We start from the raw sequence: 20,879 nt of genomic DNA on the forward strand, positions 1-20,879 counted from the left end.
CTATATTTCCAGTCACAGGAGTGTGACAGCGAACTCCACACTCCGTCTGAATAGTCACCTCACTGCCTGTTTCCACCAGGGCCCACCCACCAAGACAGCTATCACTGGAATCCTCACACATCCTCCCCTCGTGGGTAGCCGATGCATTTGGGATGCACAGAGGCGTACTTTCTGTCTCTCTTGGACTTGGCTTGAGGCTTCTCCTTTCAGGGCCTGTGTCTCGTAGGAGAGCAACTCCACCTCCACCCTGTCCAGCCAGCTGCACAGCTCCTGGTGCATGGACTGCAGCTGTCTGGCGAGCTGCAGAGCGTGTTCCAGAGTCTTGGCTACATCGGCACTCAGTTTGGTGATGTCTTTGTACCTTGCTTTAATGGCTTCCAACTTATCCTGAATTATTAAAACTTCATCACCTAAAATTTCAAAAGACACAGGATTTCTTACAGATAGAAGGATACGAGGCGAGGGCAGAGGGTTTCTTCGGGCACTACTGATGACATGCTTTGGGGGAAGGAGGAGACATTTTTCTAAAGATGATCTGACCCAAAAGATGTCCTTACTTCCTCCCCAGGATGTCTAGCCATGGTATTATCCCTAAAAACAGAAATGTAAATGGCTACAGAAACTTCGGTTAGGTGCAGTGTTTTATGTACCTTACAAAGCTTTCTGTCTTCAAAGAGTGAGGGCTAAACTTGCCTGCACTCAGGCCACTGATAGCATGGCCTGTGAGTGGGGTTACGTCAGGCAGGATATTTAACCTTCCTGTACTTGCTCATCATTACTCACTTTCACACTCCCGGGGATCTTTATCTGCCTCTACTTCCTTTTCAGACAGACATAAATTACGCCCTAAGCTTCAGACTTCCAATTCAAAGTTCTAGATACTTTATCGCACGTCCTTAGCCACAATGAATGATAATTGCCCCACGCACACACACGTTGTGGAAATAGATAAGGACTTCCCTACAGCCAAGAGAATTGCTAAGCTAACTTATTAGTTTCTCTGAGTTGCTCAAAAGCCTCTCATGGAGGTATTAAGCCATGCATCTGTTTTCTTGGTGGCTCAAGCTCAGAGAAATTAAACCTGTGGACTACGTGAACAAGCATCACTGCAATGCAATTTACCCTAAAACAAAGCAAACTGTCTAAGCTCATGTCTTCCAACAGTGGAGGATTAATATGGCTGGAGTGCAGGCTTCTCCGACCAGCTCCTATGCCAAGTACTTTATGCTATGAGTAATACACACAGCGTCCACCAAGAACACAAGTGAGATCATGAGAAAAAACTGAGATCACATTTAAAGTCTCGACTGACCTTGAGAACATTCTGCAGGATGAAGTCTTAGAGCTGTCTCAAAAAGTAAAACTTATTTTGTCTTTTCCCCCACCCCCATCCTTCAAATACCCCAGAAGCACTGTAGGATGCCATCTGTGGACAACCCAAGACAGGGGCATCTCACCTGTGGTTTGTTTGAGCAGCTCTAAACCATTCAGCAGTGCCTGATCGACATTCTGTTTCCTGAGGAGGATGTCTTCTTGTAGAGCCTAAAAACACAGGCATCACTTACACAGAAGCAAGGGAAAACCGCTTTAAATCAGCAGTAGCACTCATTAGCCTCAGAGAACTTTCACTGGGCTTTATGGACAGATCTACAGAAACATCGACCACTTTTAAATGTCCGTTTACTATCCCCCCCCTCCACCCACCGGTGTTCCACACCCCGGGCTCATCTACTATGATTTGCGGCACTCCCCTTTTAGAAGACACCGAGGGCCTTATAAAAATTGCCTTTGTGGGGGTACTGAGGTACTGGTTCATTATGGGCCCTCGAATACAACAGTAATCACACTGACTGAGCAGTGAAAATGTCAGCTAAATGGATGAATTCAATAATGTGTCATTAAAAGCATCCTGCATACACAAGAACAAGTCTATTGTGAGAATAATGAATCATAATGGACATAAAATAACACACAACTAATAAAAATGAATAACAACAACTGAAATGAAAAAAAAAAAAAAGGTAAACGAAATAAATGAAGGTACCCGAAGTTCGGACTGCTGTTTCCATAGCGCCTCAGCGCTGTGATCCTGGACTGAGAGCTTGCTCAGTTTGCCATGCACCTCGTTCAGCCAGTTCATCAGCTCCACTTCATCTTCCCCAAAAATCTTAGCGTTACACAGGGCCTGCTGGAGGAGCTCAGACCTGCTGTGGCTTTTCTCCTGAATCTCAAAGTACCACACTTGAGAGAAGTCTAGTTTACTCTGCACCATATCTTTATCCTCCCTGGAGCTCAAAATCTTTAAGGACTGGCCAATGCTAATAGCCTGGTGTAAATGTTTATTGTGATTGATGATGTCATCTTCTAAAGCCTAAACAAAGTTCAAAAAGGGAAAACAAAACAGAACAGAAAGGAATGGACAAATGAAAATGTAAACAGAACCAAAAGGATGATTTTAAAATGGATTTAGTGTTGCAATTATGCTTAAAATAACAAACACATGACATATAAACCATGAGGAGCCTCGCTGACACGTGACATGTCTTACTTTGTGCTGTGCGATCTGCTCCTCAAGCTTCGGGGCCTGGGTTCCGATGGGCTCAGAGTTGGCCAGTCTTTTCTCGATGGCCGTGAGCCACTCATTCAGCGGTTCCAAGGTCTCGTGGAACTCCTGAGCTACCACTGAGATACCTTCCAACTGGCGGTTCCTGGACATTCACCAAGACAGAGGTCAGTTGGGGAGGCAGTACATTTAAAATCATCAAGGAATGTTTTCAGTCGTGCACCCTCCAGTCTATTCTAAATGTGGCTTTAAAGAAATCAACTGAGACTAAGCTTTAAAACACAGATTTTTCAAGGACATGTTGAAAGAGCTCTAAATAGCTGGGCGGTGGTGGCACATGCCTTTAATCCCAGCACTCCGAGGCACAGGCAGGTGGATCTCTGTGAGTTTGAGGCCAGCCTGGTCTACAGAGTGAGTTCCAGGAAAGGCACCAAAACTACACGGAGAAACCCTGACTGGAAAAACCAAAAAGCTCTAAATAAGTAAGATTAAATAAGATATCGAGTACCTGACCATGATAAAGGGTGAAAGCCACCTTCCCTGAGAATATGCATGTCAATTGTAACAATTTTTAAAGGCAGCAGCAACAATAACAATGACAAGAAGCGCTACTGGAGACACACTGTATGCCCGGTCTTGCTATCAGCACTCTGGATATGAATTTCAATAGAAGGGGCAGCCACTGAAGTTATTCATGGCAAGATGGTCAGAAGTGGATTTTAAAACTTGAAGAATTGTGACTGCTATTAGAAAAATACAACATCAAGTGTGTTTGTCAAAAGCAACAGTTAATACTTTGTGGGCTTAAATGTCAAAAATAGGAGAGTCCCTCGGATTTATTCACCAGGTAAAGTACTTTCAGAAGCACATGGCTGTAGTGGGGCATCCAAGCACCCATTCTGATCCTGCTGCTGTTTTCCTCATCAGCCAAGCTGCCAGTCCTCTGCTGAGATCCGGCTTCTGCCCTATCTTCCTAACATGGTGACTTTTTCAGGAATAATATTATCCAGGAAATGAACTTCCTATGAAGCTGAAGGAATTAGAGAAATTGACAGCGGGGACAATTTCCATATCCTTTTTTTTTTTTTAAGTTTTAATATTTTATACTAAATGTCACAGAAATACACCTGAGAATTTTTTCCCACTCAATACAGAAAACATCATGTTCAGACTTTGATTTTTTTTTTTAGAATTTTCTAGTTAGCAAATAGTCCTTTGTGTGGCTTCCCAGGTCAGAAGTATTCTATGTCTCATCTTTCATTTTATCAGCAGAAGGGAAGAAAATTGTAATGTAGAAACTGAGTAAATGAAAGTTTTTCCATATCCTTTTTTTGAGACAGGATCTCATTATATAGTCTCGGACGGCCTGCTATGTAGATCCAGGTGGCCTCTAACTCACAGATACTCACCTGCCTCTGCCTTCAGAGTGTTGGGATTAAAGGTGTGTGCCACCATACAGGCTGCATGTCATTGTATCACCAACTATCAGCACACAACATTTAAAAATCTTCCCCCTTTATTCTACCTCTGAAGAAGTAGGAATTGATGCAGTTATTTTACTGTGAACCCAATCGCTCACTCTGGGTGATTACTCTTTCATGTCGCTATTCCTCGGCAGTTTAAAGCACAGTAGCACCACTGCAGACAGGAGAGGCTGCATTGGTTGCGATTCTGTAGTAAGAGCTGTGAGCACGAGCCCAGGAGAGCCACATTCCAGCTCTACTGTCTTCATGGGGGGAGAGCATCACCCCACGCTTCCTTCTTAACTACTTCCCCCCTTAAAACAAGGCCATCACTTCCCTGTCTCCAAACTTCCTCCTATTACCTGCGTCCACCATGCCATGCATTTTCCCTTTAAAGCATCACACTTGCCATCATTTTTCAACGGCCTTGGGTCTGTTAGTCTGCACCCATCTGGGGCAGAGGTGATGGAGCTCACCCTCATAACCCAACACGTGTCTGTGCCTGACTCATGGTAGGTAGAGAGTGACTGTGTAATACACAGATGAATGCATTCCTCTCAAGGGAAATGCCTTCGGAATGAGCAGGGATGACATCGGAAGAATGAGGAGACGTGCACCACGACACTCGTTAGACATGACGGACATACAAACGTAGAGACTAGGGGCTTGAAGGAAACCGCTGCCCCTGGTGCAGCGCTGCTCTCCCAGGGAACGTGGCGGTACCTGGCTTCAGCTCTGCTGAGCAGAGCCTCCCACCGGCTGTCCAGGAGGCTCAGCTGCCTGCACAGCTTCACTTTGTCTGCAGGTTCGGCCGAAGCAGCGATTTTCTCTCCTTCTCGTTTGATCACCTCCACCGTGGACTTCCGGTCTTCCAGCAGTCTTTGCAGAAGCTTCAGACAAAAACACGCAGTATTTTAAGAGGCAAAGAATGTTTAATATCTTATACATATCATGCACTTTTGCTAAGAAATATATATTTTGTATGGATCTACATTAAAAAAAATATGAGAATTAGGGTTTTAAAAATAATCCATTTGGGGCCAGTGAGATGGTTCAGCTGGTCAAGATGGCTTGCCACTGAGCCTGATGACCTGAGTTTGATCCCTGGGACCCACATGGTGGAAGGGAAGAACCACCTCCTTTAAGTTGTCCTCTGACCTCCATCCACATGCACGCTGTGGCACATGCAGACCATATAAACAAATAAATGTCATAAAAAACTTCACAAAAGGAAAGAGAAAAGCATTTGGTTGAATGATTAGCTACTGCAATGCCAGGCACTGAGGTGTGGCTTTCACAATAGACAGCTCTCACAGATAAGGCCACTGTAATCTTCACAGAGGATAAGCACACAGGCTAAGCAGAATGAGCCACGGGAAAAGTAAAACATCCTCCTTACTTTCCTAACACAGGAATGCCCTAAGCATCCAACAGTTATCAATTCTGCCAAAATAAAAGAGTTCCATAAATCACGAGTGTTTTCAAAACGTCTTCCAACACGGAACAATGCATCACAGGCAGGCAGGTTACCATCAGGTCAAGTCCACAAGTTAGAGGCTGCATGGGAGGCTTCTGGCCTTCCACGGGGCAGAAGCAGCATTTCAAACCCCACATAAGGAGGAAAACATAAGCAGAGCTCTCAGACACCCCAAAAGAAGGGTGTGGGGTGTACTGGGAATTTGAGAGCTGCCAAAAAGATTAAGATTTCAAGACTTAGCTGTTAACAGGAAATTCAGTTTAAATCTAAGTGAAGGCCAGACCCAGGGTCACCTTGCCCTAACTAATCAAAACAAATCATCCCTGAGCAAGGTGTGTATAAGCACTGTGCTCCAGCAACGAGGTGCAGGAGCTCCACCAGACAGGCCTCTGCTTCCTTACTCTGATCCTGAGAAACAGTTAAGGAATAAGAATTCAACAGTTACCCGGAAGTAACATGATAGAAGAACACTATGAGATTCAGACCACCAAGCAGGGCATTAAGGGGAATGCATGCTTCCAAAGGAGAAGGATCACAGACGCTCTTGACACAGTTCAGGACATGGTGTAAACAATAATGAAGTACCAGGCTTAGGTAGTCAGGAGAACTAATTGGATACTTAAAAAAAAATTTACCGTGTGTGTGTGTGTGTGTGTGTGTGTGTGTGTGTGTGTGTGTGTGTGTCTGTCTGTGTGTGTGTGTCTGTGTGTGTGTGTGTGTGTGTGTGTCTCTGTGTGTGTGTCTGTGTGTGTGTGTGTGTGTCTGTGTGCGCGTATGTGTGCACTTGTAGAGGCAAGGGGACAACCAACTTGGGGGAGTCAATTCTCTACTGCCTCCATGTGGATTTTGAGGACTTTCGGTTGTCTGGCCATTGGCAAGCCCTTTATCCTCTAAGCCAACTTGCTAGCCCAAGTTGGTTACTTTTGGTGAACTGAAATAGCAAAACCTTTGGCAATTAAAAAGACAAAGTCAACAAATGGATTTTATTGACTAAGCATCATTAACTAACCCTGGGAGAATAACTTAAATTAGTTACCAGTAGCAGTTATATAATTAAAAACCAGACAGATACAATGGGTTTCCAGTAGGTTTCCTTAATCCTCCTTTTCTGTTGTCAGGTAAGGAGCCTGAACTAGCGTCTCACGTATCCCAGGCAACTGCACTATGATTACATCATATCCCCAAGCTGCTTGTTCATGTTTAATTTCCAGACAGGTTCTCATGAGCTGCTCACTAGGCTGTATTCCTGCAGGCTGAGAACCTGTGACCCTCCTACCTCTACCTGCCAAGCAGCTGGGATTATAGGCCTGAGCCATAAGGCCTGGCTTTATTTCTCATATAACTTTCTAATTGGCTAAAGTTTTCAGAGAGTTTTTAAAGAGCTGATACAGAATATAGAATTAAAGGAAACGGTACATTGTTAAAAATCCAGGGCCAAGGTAAAAGCTTTTAAAAAGTTTAATCTAGCAAACAGTGTATGTGTCTACAGGTTACAATACGATGTTTTAGTACATGTGTACATTGTAGAATGATTCAATAAAACTAATTAACAAGCTAGTACTTCCTCTGCTTACAATTTGTGTATGTGTTGAGAATATTTAAAATCTTATTTTGAAATATACAATAGCCCAGTGGTAAGGCACTTTCCTAGTATGGTTTAAGTCCTAGGTTCAATTCCAAGTAACTCGTGGACACACACACACACACATACACATACACACACACACACACACACACACACACAGAATATGCATTATATTATTATTATTATTATTATTATTATTATTATTATTTATGCCTGCCAACTAAATTAAACCAGGGCTAGAAAGATAAATTAAAACTTGGTTAAAGGGGTTGGGGAGATGGCTCAGCAGGTATACGCCTGCAATCCTAACATTCCCCAGTGGGTGGGTGGGGACAGACAGACAAAGAACTCCAGGCCAGCCAGCCAGCCAGCCAGGCTGAAGTGCGAGACTCTGCTTCAGTGAGAGACCCTGCGTAGAGGAAACACGGTGAGGAAGATGAAAGGGAGACACCTGATGTCCTATGCTAGCCCCTCCATTCATGTTCTCACTTGCACACCTCACACACACTCACACATAGTTTTGATTAAAATTTTTATATGTAACGATTAATTGAATTTCAAATAATCTACTCCTCATTTAAAAAGTTATACAGGAGAAACCTTACTAATACACCATGTGCTGCTATGCCTTTTCCCATGTGTGATTTCAAATCACAGCTGCTACATCACTGGAAATGTCATTAAATGCTTCATGTCTGACCACTGCACCATGACGAACCCAGTACTGTACATGTTGTCTCAGGCAGCTTGCTGTCCATCAGCATCAGAACTTGCAGCAGCACAATTCCCAAGCACGTGTGAACTGAGGATTAGCATCCTAAGTGCTAACCTGTTAGTATTTATTCTACAAAAGGACAACTCGTATGGATAAATCTTATGTATCAGAGAGCAACGATATTTCTGTCCAAATGCCACCTGGTCAGGGTTTCTTGGCTGTGGCTCCCAGCATCCCTCTACTCCAGGACTTCCTGCCCTGACCCCTGGCTCTATCACTTCCAGATTCCCACCTCCTCATCCCTGCTTTAAAGTCCCTCTAGGTGACATACTGACTTTGTGTATTGGCTTTTCATAGCCTCCCCCACCCCCCTTAGACTTTATGTTCAATGAGGAATTCTTGTCGTTTTCATTCAGGGCTGCATTTCCTGCAGCTTGAACACCTTGACCAGAGTAGGCGCAACCAGTAGGTGCTGGTTGAGTAATTGACAATATCCAAAGAAACAAGAAACCGTTACTATGACCTCCGATTAGCATAAACAAGGAGGTACACTTATTCTCATTTTAAAGATTTCATATGAAACCACATGAAAACATCACTAATTTACCTTTTGCTCTTGTATCTGGGCCTTCACCACTTTGAACTCAGCTGATGGAGGCTTCTGATTGGCCACAAGTTCCTCGGTGTCTGCCATCCAGCTGAGCAGGGACTCCAGGGCATCCTGGAACCTCCCACAGTGGAGCAGGGCCTCCTGCAGCTGGGCTGCTCTCTGAGCCACCTGCAAAGTTCCAGTTGTTTCATCTTATTTACTTGTTTCATTAAAAAACAAAGGAAGGAAGGAAGGAAGGAAGGGAGAAAGAAAGGAAGGAAGGAAGAAAGAAATCTGCACACTAGACCCTACTTCTCACAATGATTTCCTAACTTGGCCACATACATTCCCCTTCCCTCCCTCTCCACATGTGTATGTGTGTGTGTGCAAGGCCAGAGACAGACTTTGTGTGTCTTCTGTTACTTTCCACCTTAATTTGTGAGACAGTGTCTCACCAAACCAACAGCTTGCCATTTAGACGGGATCCGTCAGGATTCCACCTGTCTCCATCCCCCAGGGCTGGGGCTACAGGTCAGCGTCACCTGTTTTTAGGTAGGTGCTGAGGTTAAACTCAGGCAGGTACTTTACCTACCATCTCCCAGCCCTTTTTTTGTTGTGTGTGTGTGTGTGTGTGTGTCCCCTGTGGTGCTTTCCCCTCTGTTCACAACAAGATGCCATTCTTGGACTTTGCCACTGTCGCCACAGTAAGCAGAGCAAAACAATACAGTGGCAGCCAGGTCTATGATAATGGTAATGGAGCTACGGACACTCCCTAGGGAGGTCTGGAGATCCTACTTAGGATCCCTGCTATTACACCACCCCCAGCTGCAAGTGATCTTGGGTGATGCTAAACTATATAGAAGTGAAAGGTGAATGCCATCCATGATGGGATGGGTCTTCGTGGTGACTTAGCTATTCGGCGGGGTGTGTGTGTGTGTGTGTGTGTGTGTGTGTGTGTGTGTGTGTGTGTTACTCATGCTCTAGTAAGTAACCCCTCACTTATACCCTGTTTTTTTGTTTTTTTTTTTTAAAAAAAAAAACAACTCAAACTCATTGATCTCAAAAAGGTGGACTTCAGTGGAATCCCACTTTAGTCAGTTGCTATTGCCTATCTGGGTGAATGGATGTTCACATGTGTCACTCCAAGAGAAGTTAACACAAGAGGGAGCCTGCATCCCTACATGTCTGTGAGTCACAGGGGCAAAGGAGCTACCATGCCATGAGAGGCAAAGGAGCTACCACTGTATGAGAGGCTTGAATGTTCTTTCAACACAGGGCCATCCACCATGGCTGCCTACAGTCACACCTGCTGGGTCTGCAGCCAGGTCTCTGTTGAAGTTGAGATAATGGCAGGGAAAGTCCTGTCTTGACCCATGAACTTCTGTCATTCACGTTCCCTGTCTGCTGCTATTCAGTGTACGGCAACATGAAAAGAGGAAGCATGCTTGGGCACGTGCGGCTACTAGTACAAATCCGACTACTAGTCCCCAAAGATGACAGTGAACAATCACTGAGGGGTTCAAGGAACCGGGCAATTACCTTCTTATTGAGAGTTTTCCACCGTGCGTTGACATCATCCAGGTCACGCTCCAAAGCCTGAGTGCAGGTGTTTGCAGCTGCGCTCTGAATGAGGCCTTGACCTAACCAGTTCACATCTTGCTGCTTCACCTGCAAGGGTTCAATTTCTTCTTTCTGGAACACCTGCAGGTTGGGAGAACCATACTGTAAGAATTACATTATCCAACAACCACCAAATGTATAAAGACCATGTTCTTACTCATTACTTAGTAGAAGCTAGTAAGTGTCACTCAAGTGAAGGGAACCACTGTTACCGAGACATGGTTTGCTATTACTTTGTGAGCATGAAATACAAACTTGTGGCACCTAACAATGTATCTTACATACGTTTCATAAGGTCACTTACAAAACCAAGATAAATATAATGGAACTTCCTATCAGCACAATTTAACTCTATGAAAAAAAAAATAGAAAAAATGCTAAGGGGCAAAGGATAAGATGCCCCTTTGGAGTCAAGGAATCCTCACGGGGGCATCTGAAGCTTGAGACTCAAGTTACAAGGGGAGAGTCACTGGCAAGACAGCAAAGTAGGTCAAGAGGCCAAGGCCATGCCGACCCAAAGGGCCCAAATACAAGAGCAGCGAACGGAGAAGGCAGAGGCGTGTGGACACAGGGCACACGGGGGTTCCACAACTACCGCAGGGGAACGCCCAAGGTGACATGGTAAGACCCATAGGCACAGGGGGTCTCACAGCTGCCGGTGGCAGAGAGGAGGCTAGAGCTGACCCAGAACCTGACCCTAAGAGAAAGGGTAGGGTTAGAGCCTCTGGCCTGGAATCTCAGTTGCCCAGAGGAAAATTACACCTCATGCCTACTATGACATAGTCCTCTCCTGAACACTGTAGACATCTCCATTGAAAGAAGGGGTACTTGAATTTTAATCATAAGATACGAAAGGAAAACTCAGTTCGCCAGATAACTTCAGGTGCACAAGTTCTGGTGCAGAAACAAGGACAAAAAAACCAGGATAACACGTCTCTTCCCAGGACTGCCAATCCGTATGCAATGCTTCCAATGGGAACAGCCTGGAAGAACCCACAGTCAGAGAATCTGAAAGAACGGTGAAACTACATTCAAACAACTCAAAGAGGATATGATGTACCCCAAAAGTACAAAAACAAAGATCCGAATGAAAAAAAAAGATTATTTCCAAAATCTGATAACAGAATCTAACAGAGACATAGAATTGCCGCAGAAAACTCAAATTGAAATGATGCTAGGAAAAAAACAAACAAATCAATAAGCCAAATTAAGAAATCTTAGTGGGAAGCCTTGCTCACAGAATGGAACATGCAGAAGACAGAGTAGGAGTTCCTGAGGACAAGGTGGAGGAATTAATCATTCAATAGAAGTCAACGACTGAACATGAGAAAGCCTTGGGACACCATGAAAAGACCAAGTCTTCTAATGACAGTAGAGACTGAGGAGGAGAGCTCTACATCAAAGACACAGGAAAGAATGTCAAGACAGGCATGACTGACATGATGCCCCGCCCCCCCCGCCCCCCCCCCCCCCCCCCCGGCCCCTCATCCCTGGATCTGGACCCACACACTGGCTATGGTTTTCTCTCTGTTCGATACTACCCATCAACCTGCTGTCAACAGTTTCCTAGCACTCTCTCCCTACTGTCCATCCTATCCAACATACGGTCGACCCCCCAGTTGCTTGTGGCTTATAAAAGATGTACTATATTAGATTAAAATGCAAATTCACAGAAACGTAAATTACTGTTTTGCGTATAACAGTTCTTTACCCTGGGCCTGCAAGGGTACCTAGACAGAAATATGTATTCAATAGTTATTTTCCAAATGGGTATCAACACAGAAAAGATACACCTATCTTGGTGGATGCAATCAACCCCTTTCCAGGTAACAATGATGTAGTGGGTAGCCATTCCAGCTTTGTTCTGGAAGTTCCAACCCCCATTGAGACTTCGGCAACTGTCACGCCTACAAGGCGGGGCCAGAGGAGGCGCCTGGGGACCCGAGATCCGGATCGGCGAACGCTCTCTTGGTTCCAGGACGCTGGATGGTGGAGGTAGACAGAGGAGAGCTCCAGAGAACACCGCTGGACTGTGATACACCTTCCCCAGACCCCGCGACCTACCTATCCCTTAATTTGTAAGTTACGCCATTAAATAAATCTCCTTTTAACTACGTGGAGTGGCCTAAATAATTTCACCAACACAATGAAGGTAACAAACCATTTTTTTTTAAAACAGGTAATATTAATATTTATAGTGTCGGGCTTGGAGAATGCTATGAGGAAAAAAAATCAATTATTTTTAACTCACTGATGAAAATTTTACACAGATATTAAGGAAGAATAAGGTTTGGGATTCTGAGTCATTACACTGAAGGAAGCCAAAAAAGTAATTGATGGCTGGATAAACAGAACGTATGGAAACATAAGAAAGGCAGATACATTAAAAGGGCACTTCAGGAGAAAACTATTGATAAAGTGTGAGAAATAACTGTGAAGGATGTTGAGGCCAAGGAGACAATTCCCCAGCCCTGGCCCGGTGCTGAGCCCACAGGATACTTCTGTGTTAACTGTAAGAGCGAGTGCATGGGCATCAGCAAACAAACAAGCCATTGTTCCCTCTGGACGTCCCGGTAACAAAAAGTTCAAGCTGCTTTTTCCACTGAAAATGCAGAGAGACACTTCTGTGCTGGCTAAGGAGTTCTATGTCAATTAGCAGCTTTACGAAACACATACTGCAGACAGCAGCAGATACCTAATCAGTGCGGAGAAAACATCACGTTCTCCTAAGCCTCAAAAAAGGTGTGACTCGCTAAGTATGTCAACAGAAAGCTGCAACAGGGCACTGCGATTCTGCTTCTTTTCTATGGAGCATTCTAAGTTACTTAGCACTTCCAGAAGCTAAGTAAGGGGATGTTCAACAATCGACAAAAATATACTCACAGGGTCAAGAAAAGGATGCACTCTTGAATGTTATAAAATGTTTCAGGGGAAAACTTTTATTTCTATCTCAGTTTTCATGACCTTATTGATACAATGTTCTAGTAAACCATCTGCAACCCTGATCTTGGTTAAATCAAGGGTTTGTTATCACAGCAGGTCTACATGAGTCTGTGATCATTCTCCAATACTCTTCAAGATGACCGCACCATCAGCTGAGTTAGGGGGAAAGCCCAACGTCACGCATCAGCTATGAAATCCTTTATAGGGAAAAGGTCTTTTGCTAAACCTTTAAATGAGCAGAGCAGTTGCTGCAGGCTCAAGGAAAGGTGTGGACAGTGGGTCACGGAACACGCAGTGCTTCTGGTATGTTGAGATTCCTTATCTCTGAGTGCTAACAAATACCCATAAAGACCTGCCCCTCCCACCCCCCACCCCACCCCCCTCCCCTCTCACAGCACACAAACACAGAGAGCCCTAAAATAAAATGTAGTTAACTCCGAGGCCAAGTTTACCAGCAGAGCTCAGGGGAAGCACCAAAATAGCCAGCTTGAATCTGAGTGGGAAGACAAAAATTACAGGCTTGATGGACAAGCTCCACTTATTACAAGGCTGCACCCTTTACTGTCTTACCTCATCTGCCGCCCTGAAGAGTGAGGGTCTAGGAGGCCGAGGAAACACACCAGCTCCTCTCCCCCGCCCCCCACAGGGCCCCTGGAAGCTGGTGGGTGGAGTGCTCTGCAGACCACAACAATGTACTACTGTGCTTGTACCTTTATGACTAAGCCTGTTGCTGCTTAATAGCCTCAAAACAACTGCCCTTAAACGGCACTATTTGAACCCGCAATTTGTGCAGAAACCGAACATTAACCTAAATTAACAGCGGGGGAACTCTGAATGGACTGCAACAGCCACTGTCTGTATCCCCCCCCCCCCCCCGCCCCCAACATCTGGGAATGATCATTCCCCAACGATCCCTAATTAATTTGTTACACCAATGGATTTATCAGTTGCTGGCATCTGGCAGGGTGCTAATCAAAGCCCTCAAATGAGTGACCGAATCTGATCATTATTACAATCATTCTTGACCAGTCTGAAACAGAACCACAGGCAGCTGCCGCTGTGGTTTTTCCAATTCCATTAATTACCTGGGCCAACTGGAGGCCATTGCAGACTGGGTCCAATGTTCCTGCCTGGACCCCCGTTTTTCTGGGCCCTGTTTTCTTTTTTACTGGCATGAGTTGGCGGGAGCCTTTCTTCTGGGTCACCGCCATCTCCTGGGCAGAAAAGGGGGCCTCTACGTCACCCCTGGATGCCATGTTGCATTCGGCTGAATCATATTGGGTCAACAGTATCACATTTTCTAGCAAACCTATGTTACCAAAGTCTACATGCCGCTCTGCTAGGTCTGCGGGAGAGAGTTCTAAACCCTGAAGGGGTTCCTTCCCACATTCCCTACTGTGTGCCGTGACTTGGGACTCCCCTTGTCTGAAAGGTGTCTCCTCTTCTTCAGAGTGGGAAGTCCACTCGTGTTCTCCACCTCTCGGCACGACTAACGCCTTGCACTTTGTATTCTCTCTCAGCTGGCTCTGCACACAGCCATCTTCACCATGGGGCGCCCTTGGCCCATTCACACATTTGTTCCCCTGGGGTGAAGAAACATCCTGCAGAATCACCTGGACATTGTCATCCGGGTGGGGACTTCGACACGAAAGCAGGGGGATCTTCTGCTCACTGATAGAGTCAGCAGAAAAAAGTGGCCTATATTGCTCTGATATATGAATATCTTCAGCAGAAGACAGGCTTCTAATCTGTGGCCGGTCTCCACTTAAAGTGCCCTGTTTTTCTTCTTTCTCTGCGGGGGGACTACACAAACCAGAGTCATCTTCCTCTGAGGTCTGAGAATTAGTGCCCCATCTGCCCTTGCCGGCCTTGGTAACAGCATCTGACACATCAGTAGGTTCAAGAAAAGGACTTTCACTTTTGTTTGCATGATCCATAAAATTGGCTGGAACAAACATCCGCCATGACCTCCTGTGCTCTCGCTTTTCTGCTTGAGACTTGGGTTTGGGCGGACCGGTGTTTCGAATGACGTCACTATTGAGTTTGAGGGCATCAAAGATCGCCTTTTCATCTAGTTTATTAGCCTCCCGACCTCTCAGCTCGAATATACTGGAAGAGGAAAGGGCACCATTGGAGCACAAAGAGCTACCATCCAGTGTCCGGTGACTGTAGGGCAAAGTCCGCTCTGTAAAATGCCTGGATGACAGGCTCCCTTTGGAACCTGAGTCTATCTGTTCGTTTAGTCTAACTGTGTCATAGATCGACCGCTGGGGGACGTAACAGTCCTCAATATTCAGGTCCTCTTCCTCCTCACCCTTCCTGACACATGGAGGATTCTGGCGTAAACAGTCTGGTCTGCTGAGTGGCTTCCCCATTTTCCAGAGAGTCAAAACAAATATTGCAGCTTCTGACACCCGAAGGAAGAAATACAGTAAAACGTTTTCCGAGAAGGTCTCCTTGTGAATAGAGCTGTGGTGCGTCCAGCATAAAGGCATAAATAACAAGGCATAGTGACTGAGGTGTTCACGGTCATCACCAGTGCATCCCTGTGAAACCTGCTTCTAAGAAGTAAAGTGCAACAAGACCCAGAGTTTAGCTCCTGCCACCTCCTGCAACTCTATCAAAGCTCCCTTCACTCACTCCCAAGCCCATAAAAACAAGCACACAGCTAATGGTGGTTTAAACACTCAGAACATTCCACTCTGAGTCCATTTCTCCTTTCAGTCTAATTTTGCGTGAGGTTTCCAGATTAAAGTTTCCAAACGAGCAAGCATTTTAACAGGCTGAACGTTAACTTCGGCAGAACTCTGGTTGACTGTAATCCACTTAAAAGATGGCTTGCAAAACTCCATGTCCTTTACAGACAAACTTCAGAAACGCAGACAAACACAAGAGCCATGTATTGTTCGGATCGGAAGGCACAGAACAGATTCTCCGAGAAAAATAAGTTAAGTTTGATGTTGTAAAAAAAGCTAAATTTTTCTTTTAAATGGGAGGGGGAGCCATATATAAATAAACTCGGCCCAACAGGCAGTCTTTCTTCCCATATTAAGCTTCTTTGAGGTTATCCAGAATTACCCAAAAGAAAAAAGGTCAGGGCAGTAAAACCCAGCAACCATTAGACCGTCAAGAAGCATGTCCAAAGCTTCTCTTTAAAAAAAATTTCCCGGGGACTCTTATCTGGTCTTCCTGAAGAAGGCTTCTTCCACCTGAGGCGGCTGCAGCTCCAGCTCCGGGCTTCCTCCCAGGCAGAGGCAGTTCGCAGGCAGCCGAAGCCCCAGCCGCTGCCCTCTGCCAGGGCAGTCTGCGGCCGCTCCCGCCGGGGCTCGGGCAGCGTCAGGGCAGCGGGGCCTCGCAGCACACCCAGCCCCGGCGGCATCGATCTGATCCGGTCCAGGGCGCGAGTCCCAGGCGGCCGCGCCGCTCCGCTCCGCTCCGCTCCGCTCCCCGCTACGCCCTCCCGTGACTTAACTTCGCAGTCATCCTGCCCACTCGGCTTCTTCCCCAGCCCAGAGCGGTTTCAGGGGGAGGAATCTCCAGGCCTAGAGGCTGCAAGGCAACAGCTTGGTGACATCAGCGGGGAGCCGGCCGGGTTCTGCAGCTGGGAGAGGGCAGCCGGGTTCAGATATCCCGAAACCCCTCCCGGCTTCAAGTCCCGGCGGGACCCGAAGGGCAGCGGCGGCGGCAGAACCTGACACCGGCGGCGGCCCAGGGACAGTCATTCCCACCCCGGGCTCACGGCTAAATGAAAGTTGGGGGGTGGGCTTGGGAGCGGAGTGGGTGGGGGCGGCCAGGTCCCTGTCCTTCAGCTGAAACCACTGCTCTCCTGCGGTGACGAATCAGTTACTGAAGCAGGACCAACAGTCCCACTTTGAAGTCGCGTGTTTTTTATCATTCCTCTTTAAAGCCCAAGTTCAAAACTGACTGTTCTCCGCAGTCATGGACCCCTGAGGGCACCTCGCCCCAGCACTGCTGACATGAATATTTGTAGTTACTAATATCCACACACAAACCTCTTGAGATTAACGCAAGGCCCAGGCAAACAGGGAGCCTAGAAACTGACTGGTTACTTAATAAAATCACATCTACAGATTTTTATCTGTTCAGCAAATGTTCTTACAAAAATACTGTTCAGCAAGCCAAACCTTAGCCTTTTTGGCAGAAATGACAAGAATTATTTAATAAACTCTATCCATTCTTGTATGAAATAAGCCACGCTGCCAGAAAACTACCTAGCTACAAAGGCAGGCAGACTCTTAAAAAAAAAAAATCTCATAAAATAATCATTCACGAACAAAACGGTGCTGACCCCCAAATGAAGAAAGCAGTTGTGGTATATCCCTGGGATTTTTACAAAAATGCTGGGGGGGGGGGACTTCTGTACCTTAGGTATCCCAAAAATATTTCATAAGCCTGTAAGTTGAATTAAAATATCTTCACAACTGGAACTCACAGCCAACAATTACTAGATGCAGCTCAGGATGTGGTTATCATTTTAAGGTGAAAAGCACATTTATGCAGACATTCATACAGAAAAATCAGGTCTAAAATGTCCACTGACATCCCAACATTGATGTCATGGTCTGGAACTGAAAGGTTTCAACCAGCACATGATTCTGTGGTGTCCAAGCACAGAGAAAGGAAAAATGTGTCCACAGCTACCATGCTGGAGCACCACACTGACTCCAAGGCTGGGAGCGAGTAGAAATCAAGGGCCTTGTTCTCAAACTCCCACCACCTTAGAAGCATAGAATGCTATCTACCCAAAGAAGTAGGGATCATTTCCATGAAATCCGGGACAGTACCTTTCTCCACACTGTAAGGTCCTTATCAACTTTTCATAAAGAACGGCCCTAACTCAGCCCACCTTAGGCTGAGTCATTAGCACAGTATTAACCCATCCTTGTGAAAGGCTGAGCGAAACATATAAACTTGCCTTTAAGACAGGCAGTGCATTGTAAAAACTTCATAGATAATTCATCGCTAAATTCAAGCATTCAAAGCAAGCGCTGGGGAAATGACATCATGTCATCACGGCCCGTCCCCATCTTAAAGCGTAATGGGAAATAAAGACAATACAATGGGCACAGCACAGTCTGGGAGCAGGAAGCACCTCGGGAAAATGTGCTCTAGCAGATTATGTGTGAGCGTGAATTCTTATCACCTTAGTGATTTCAGCTTATTGTATTCTGGTTCCAGTTAGTTACTGTATCATTTGCAGTGTTTTGAGATGTCTAGCAATAATTCACATGTATGTGTTACTTGAGATCACATGGAAAGCTACATGTAGACTAACATAAAGGTCAAACACTGGCTCGTCTTTCATCTTCTATTTGATCTATGTAGCTACTTCAAAAGTGATAGTCCCCACTGCTGATGAGATCAGGACATGTTATGCTGTGCTACATACCGATCATGAATTGTTAGGGCACTCACATTTTCATGAGAGAAAAATACACTGGGTAAGAGGGATTTTCTAAACAGTCAACACTGATTGCTCACACACAAAATCACAGTGCCGCTTTCAAGATGGAACGTAGCCACGTTACGTCTCGAGACGACCAAGCTAAATTCCCTGCTGTCTACTCAGACACGTCTACAATCAGCGCTAACTGAACCATACGCCAAACAGCACCCTGCTGTCTCTTCATAACTTCTCAAGTGAAATCCTTTCAAGGGAAAGTCTTGCAAGTAATCTTATTACCAAGTGCCACAAATCACTTTAAGGGAAGTCATTAAAGGCTAATTTTATAAACTTAAAACATGGAAATTTTAGATCTGAGAGACTGGAGACATTATGTTTACTACACCACGAAGTGGAAAATATGTAAATACACACTATATTATCTAGAAAAACTGACCAAATTCTCTCTTGGCCCAACAGTTCCTGAAATCTGGTTAAGAAACCAGATGAGGAATAGGAGTTTTGTGCTGCAGTTATGAAACAGGCATGGAGAGCAACAATTTTGTATTGTTCTTTCTGAAGTAGACAAGCCACTAGCTGAAGGAAGCTGTGAGTACCCTACAGTCTCTAAACTCAAAAGCGCCACACAAATGATGGCAGTGCTTGAGCACAGTCCTCCAAGTACGCAGCCGCCGCTTCTTCCTTGGAAGGTAATTCACGGTTAACAGGAAGCAGCACAGAGGAGGACGTTGCAAAGCGCTAAGTGTTTGGTGTCTGATTTGATGCAAACTGTCCGCAGCCTCTTTAACAAACACTCATCATCCTTCCCATAACAACTGCAGCACTAGCAGCACACATCTGTCCCACCTTCAGTGAGGTTCCTAGGTGCTTAAAAATATCCTGCACAGAAGACAGTCATCTATACATAAATCTTACTAATTGAAATAAATACATGAAATATCTAAAATCTCATGTTTTCAAAGGCCGTCAAGCAAGCAAAAACAGCACACACATTAATAACCTTATTCAACTTCCTTCAGAGAGCAAGAGCCAGGCAAAATCTGAAAACACTTTCCCTATCAAAACGGGGATAAGAGAAACAATGTAATCTTGCCCTTCAGACGATTACAGATGTGTGTGTGTGTGTGTGTGTGTGTGTGTGTGTGTGTGTGTGTGTGTGTGAGAGAGAGAGAGAGAGAGAGAGAGAGAGAGAGAGAGAGAGAGAGAGAGAGAGAGTCGGTCCAGACATTTTCAGCTGACATGCTAGGTTCTTTTCTGCTCATTTGCATATCATCTATTAATATTTACTCAGTGATTAGAAGGCTGGAACCTAGGTCAGGAGTACAGGGCTAACCTAGCATGAGACACCGTACCCAACCACATGATAAAAATTTTTAAAAAGTTTGCCCATCAAAATTTCTTATCAAGAAGCAGATATATAATAATTCCATATTAAAAAAGCAAAAGCATATTTTCTTGTCTCTTGTTCTCCTTTGCACACTTGGATACACACACTCAGACTTAAGCACCTTCCCGCTTTAAATACTTACGGAGCTCTCTTTTTATTTAAGGAAGGACTACAGTGACTGTAGTGGGTAGTTTTTATGATCACTTTAAAGTTGGAACAGATAATTCACTTAAGAACAAAAACAACAAAATGAAAACTAAATCCTGTTCTGAAAAACCCTGTCTGAAACTGTCTCGAAAAAAAAGCTGCTTTTTCCCTTCATCTTTAATGAATTGACAGAAGAGAGCCATGTGCACAATCACGGCATCATCAGCAAACCCAGAAGGAGGTCCCTCCCTGCCAAGCTCCTTAAACAAAATTACGTTGTGTGTGTGTGCACGTGCACAGGGAAGGGGGGGGGGAGAATATGTGATTCAGCATGCACACAGAGGTCAGAGGTTACCCCATGAGAGTTGGTTCTTCCCTTCACCACGTGAAACTTGGGACACTAGGCCTTGGTGGCAAAGGCCTTTCCCAGAGCAGCCATCTTGCCAGCCCTCAAGCTCCCTTTGATGGTTTGTCCTGTGTGTTCCTTATGTGGTGGAGGGAAGCGGGCAGCCATGTGTTAGGCCCACTTAGGGTGGATCAGAACATGGAGTTTGGCAAGACTTCATCAGCTTAGACGTGAAAGCGTGATCTCCGCACGGGGACTAGGAGCTTCCGTCTCACCCACCAGATGTGGTATTCTTTCATCCTAAAATCCTAAAGGCTGCTTTGATGTGGCTAAAGAATGTGATCTTCCTGTAAGCCCGTTCTTCTGGGTAGTTTCCATTGTGAAAATGTTTTCACCTTTGTAAATACTGACGGAAGGCACACAGCCTGCTGGCTGACGGTCTGTAACAGAAACCAGTCCACCAAGACATGTCCCTTACCCCAAACCTCTCCTAAACTAGAGTTATCTAGTTCCCCTTGTTCTCAACACAAATGGGTAGATTATTCATCTCTGATCTCTACTAACAATGTGAATACTACTATTAAAACACACTTTCTGGACATTTTAATTTTACCTTTAA

General features: G+C 45.2%; 1 protein-coding gene across 9 annotated transcripts in view; it reads right to left on the bottom strand.

The window, feature by feature from the left end:
* The window catches only part of Dst (dystonin), a 160,740-nt gene that overhangs the window by 59,226 nt on the left and 80,635 nt on the right, over window positions 1–20,879 (bottom strand). For all 9 annotated transcript variants that reach the window (XM_059281384.1, XM_059281380.1, XM_059281377.1 and 6 more), the window contains 7 exons: window positions 9,932–10,093; window positions 8,411–8,581; window positions 4,750–4,916; window positions 2,549–2,708; window positions 2,045–2,371; window positions 1,458–1,542; window positions 169–410 (listed from right to left, as the gene is read on the bottom strand). In XM_059281384.1, coding sequence (XP_059137367.1) covers window positions 169–410; window positions 1,458–1,542; window positions 2,045–2,371; window positions 2,549–2,708; window positions 4,750–4,916; window positions 8,411–8,581; window positions 9,932–10,093 — 1,314 coding nt within the window. The remainder of the gene's footprint in view (window positions 1–168; window positions 411–1,457; window positions 1,543–2,044; window positions 2,372–2,548; window positions 2,709–4,749; window positions 4,917–8,410; window positions 8,582–9,931; window positions 10,094–20,879) is intronic.

This window comes from Peromyscus eremicus, chromosome 16_21 (assembly GCF_949786415.1).
Source record: "Peromyscus eremicus chromosome 16_21, PerEre_H2_v1, whole genome shotgun sequence".
Classification (NCBI taxonomy): Eukaryota; Metazoa; Chordata; class Mammalia; order Rodentia; family Cricetidae; genus Peromyscus; species Peromyscus eremicus.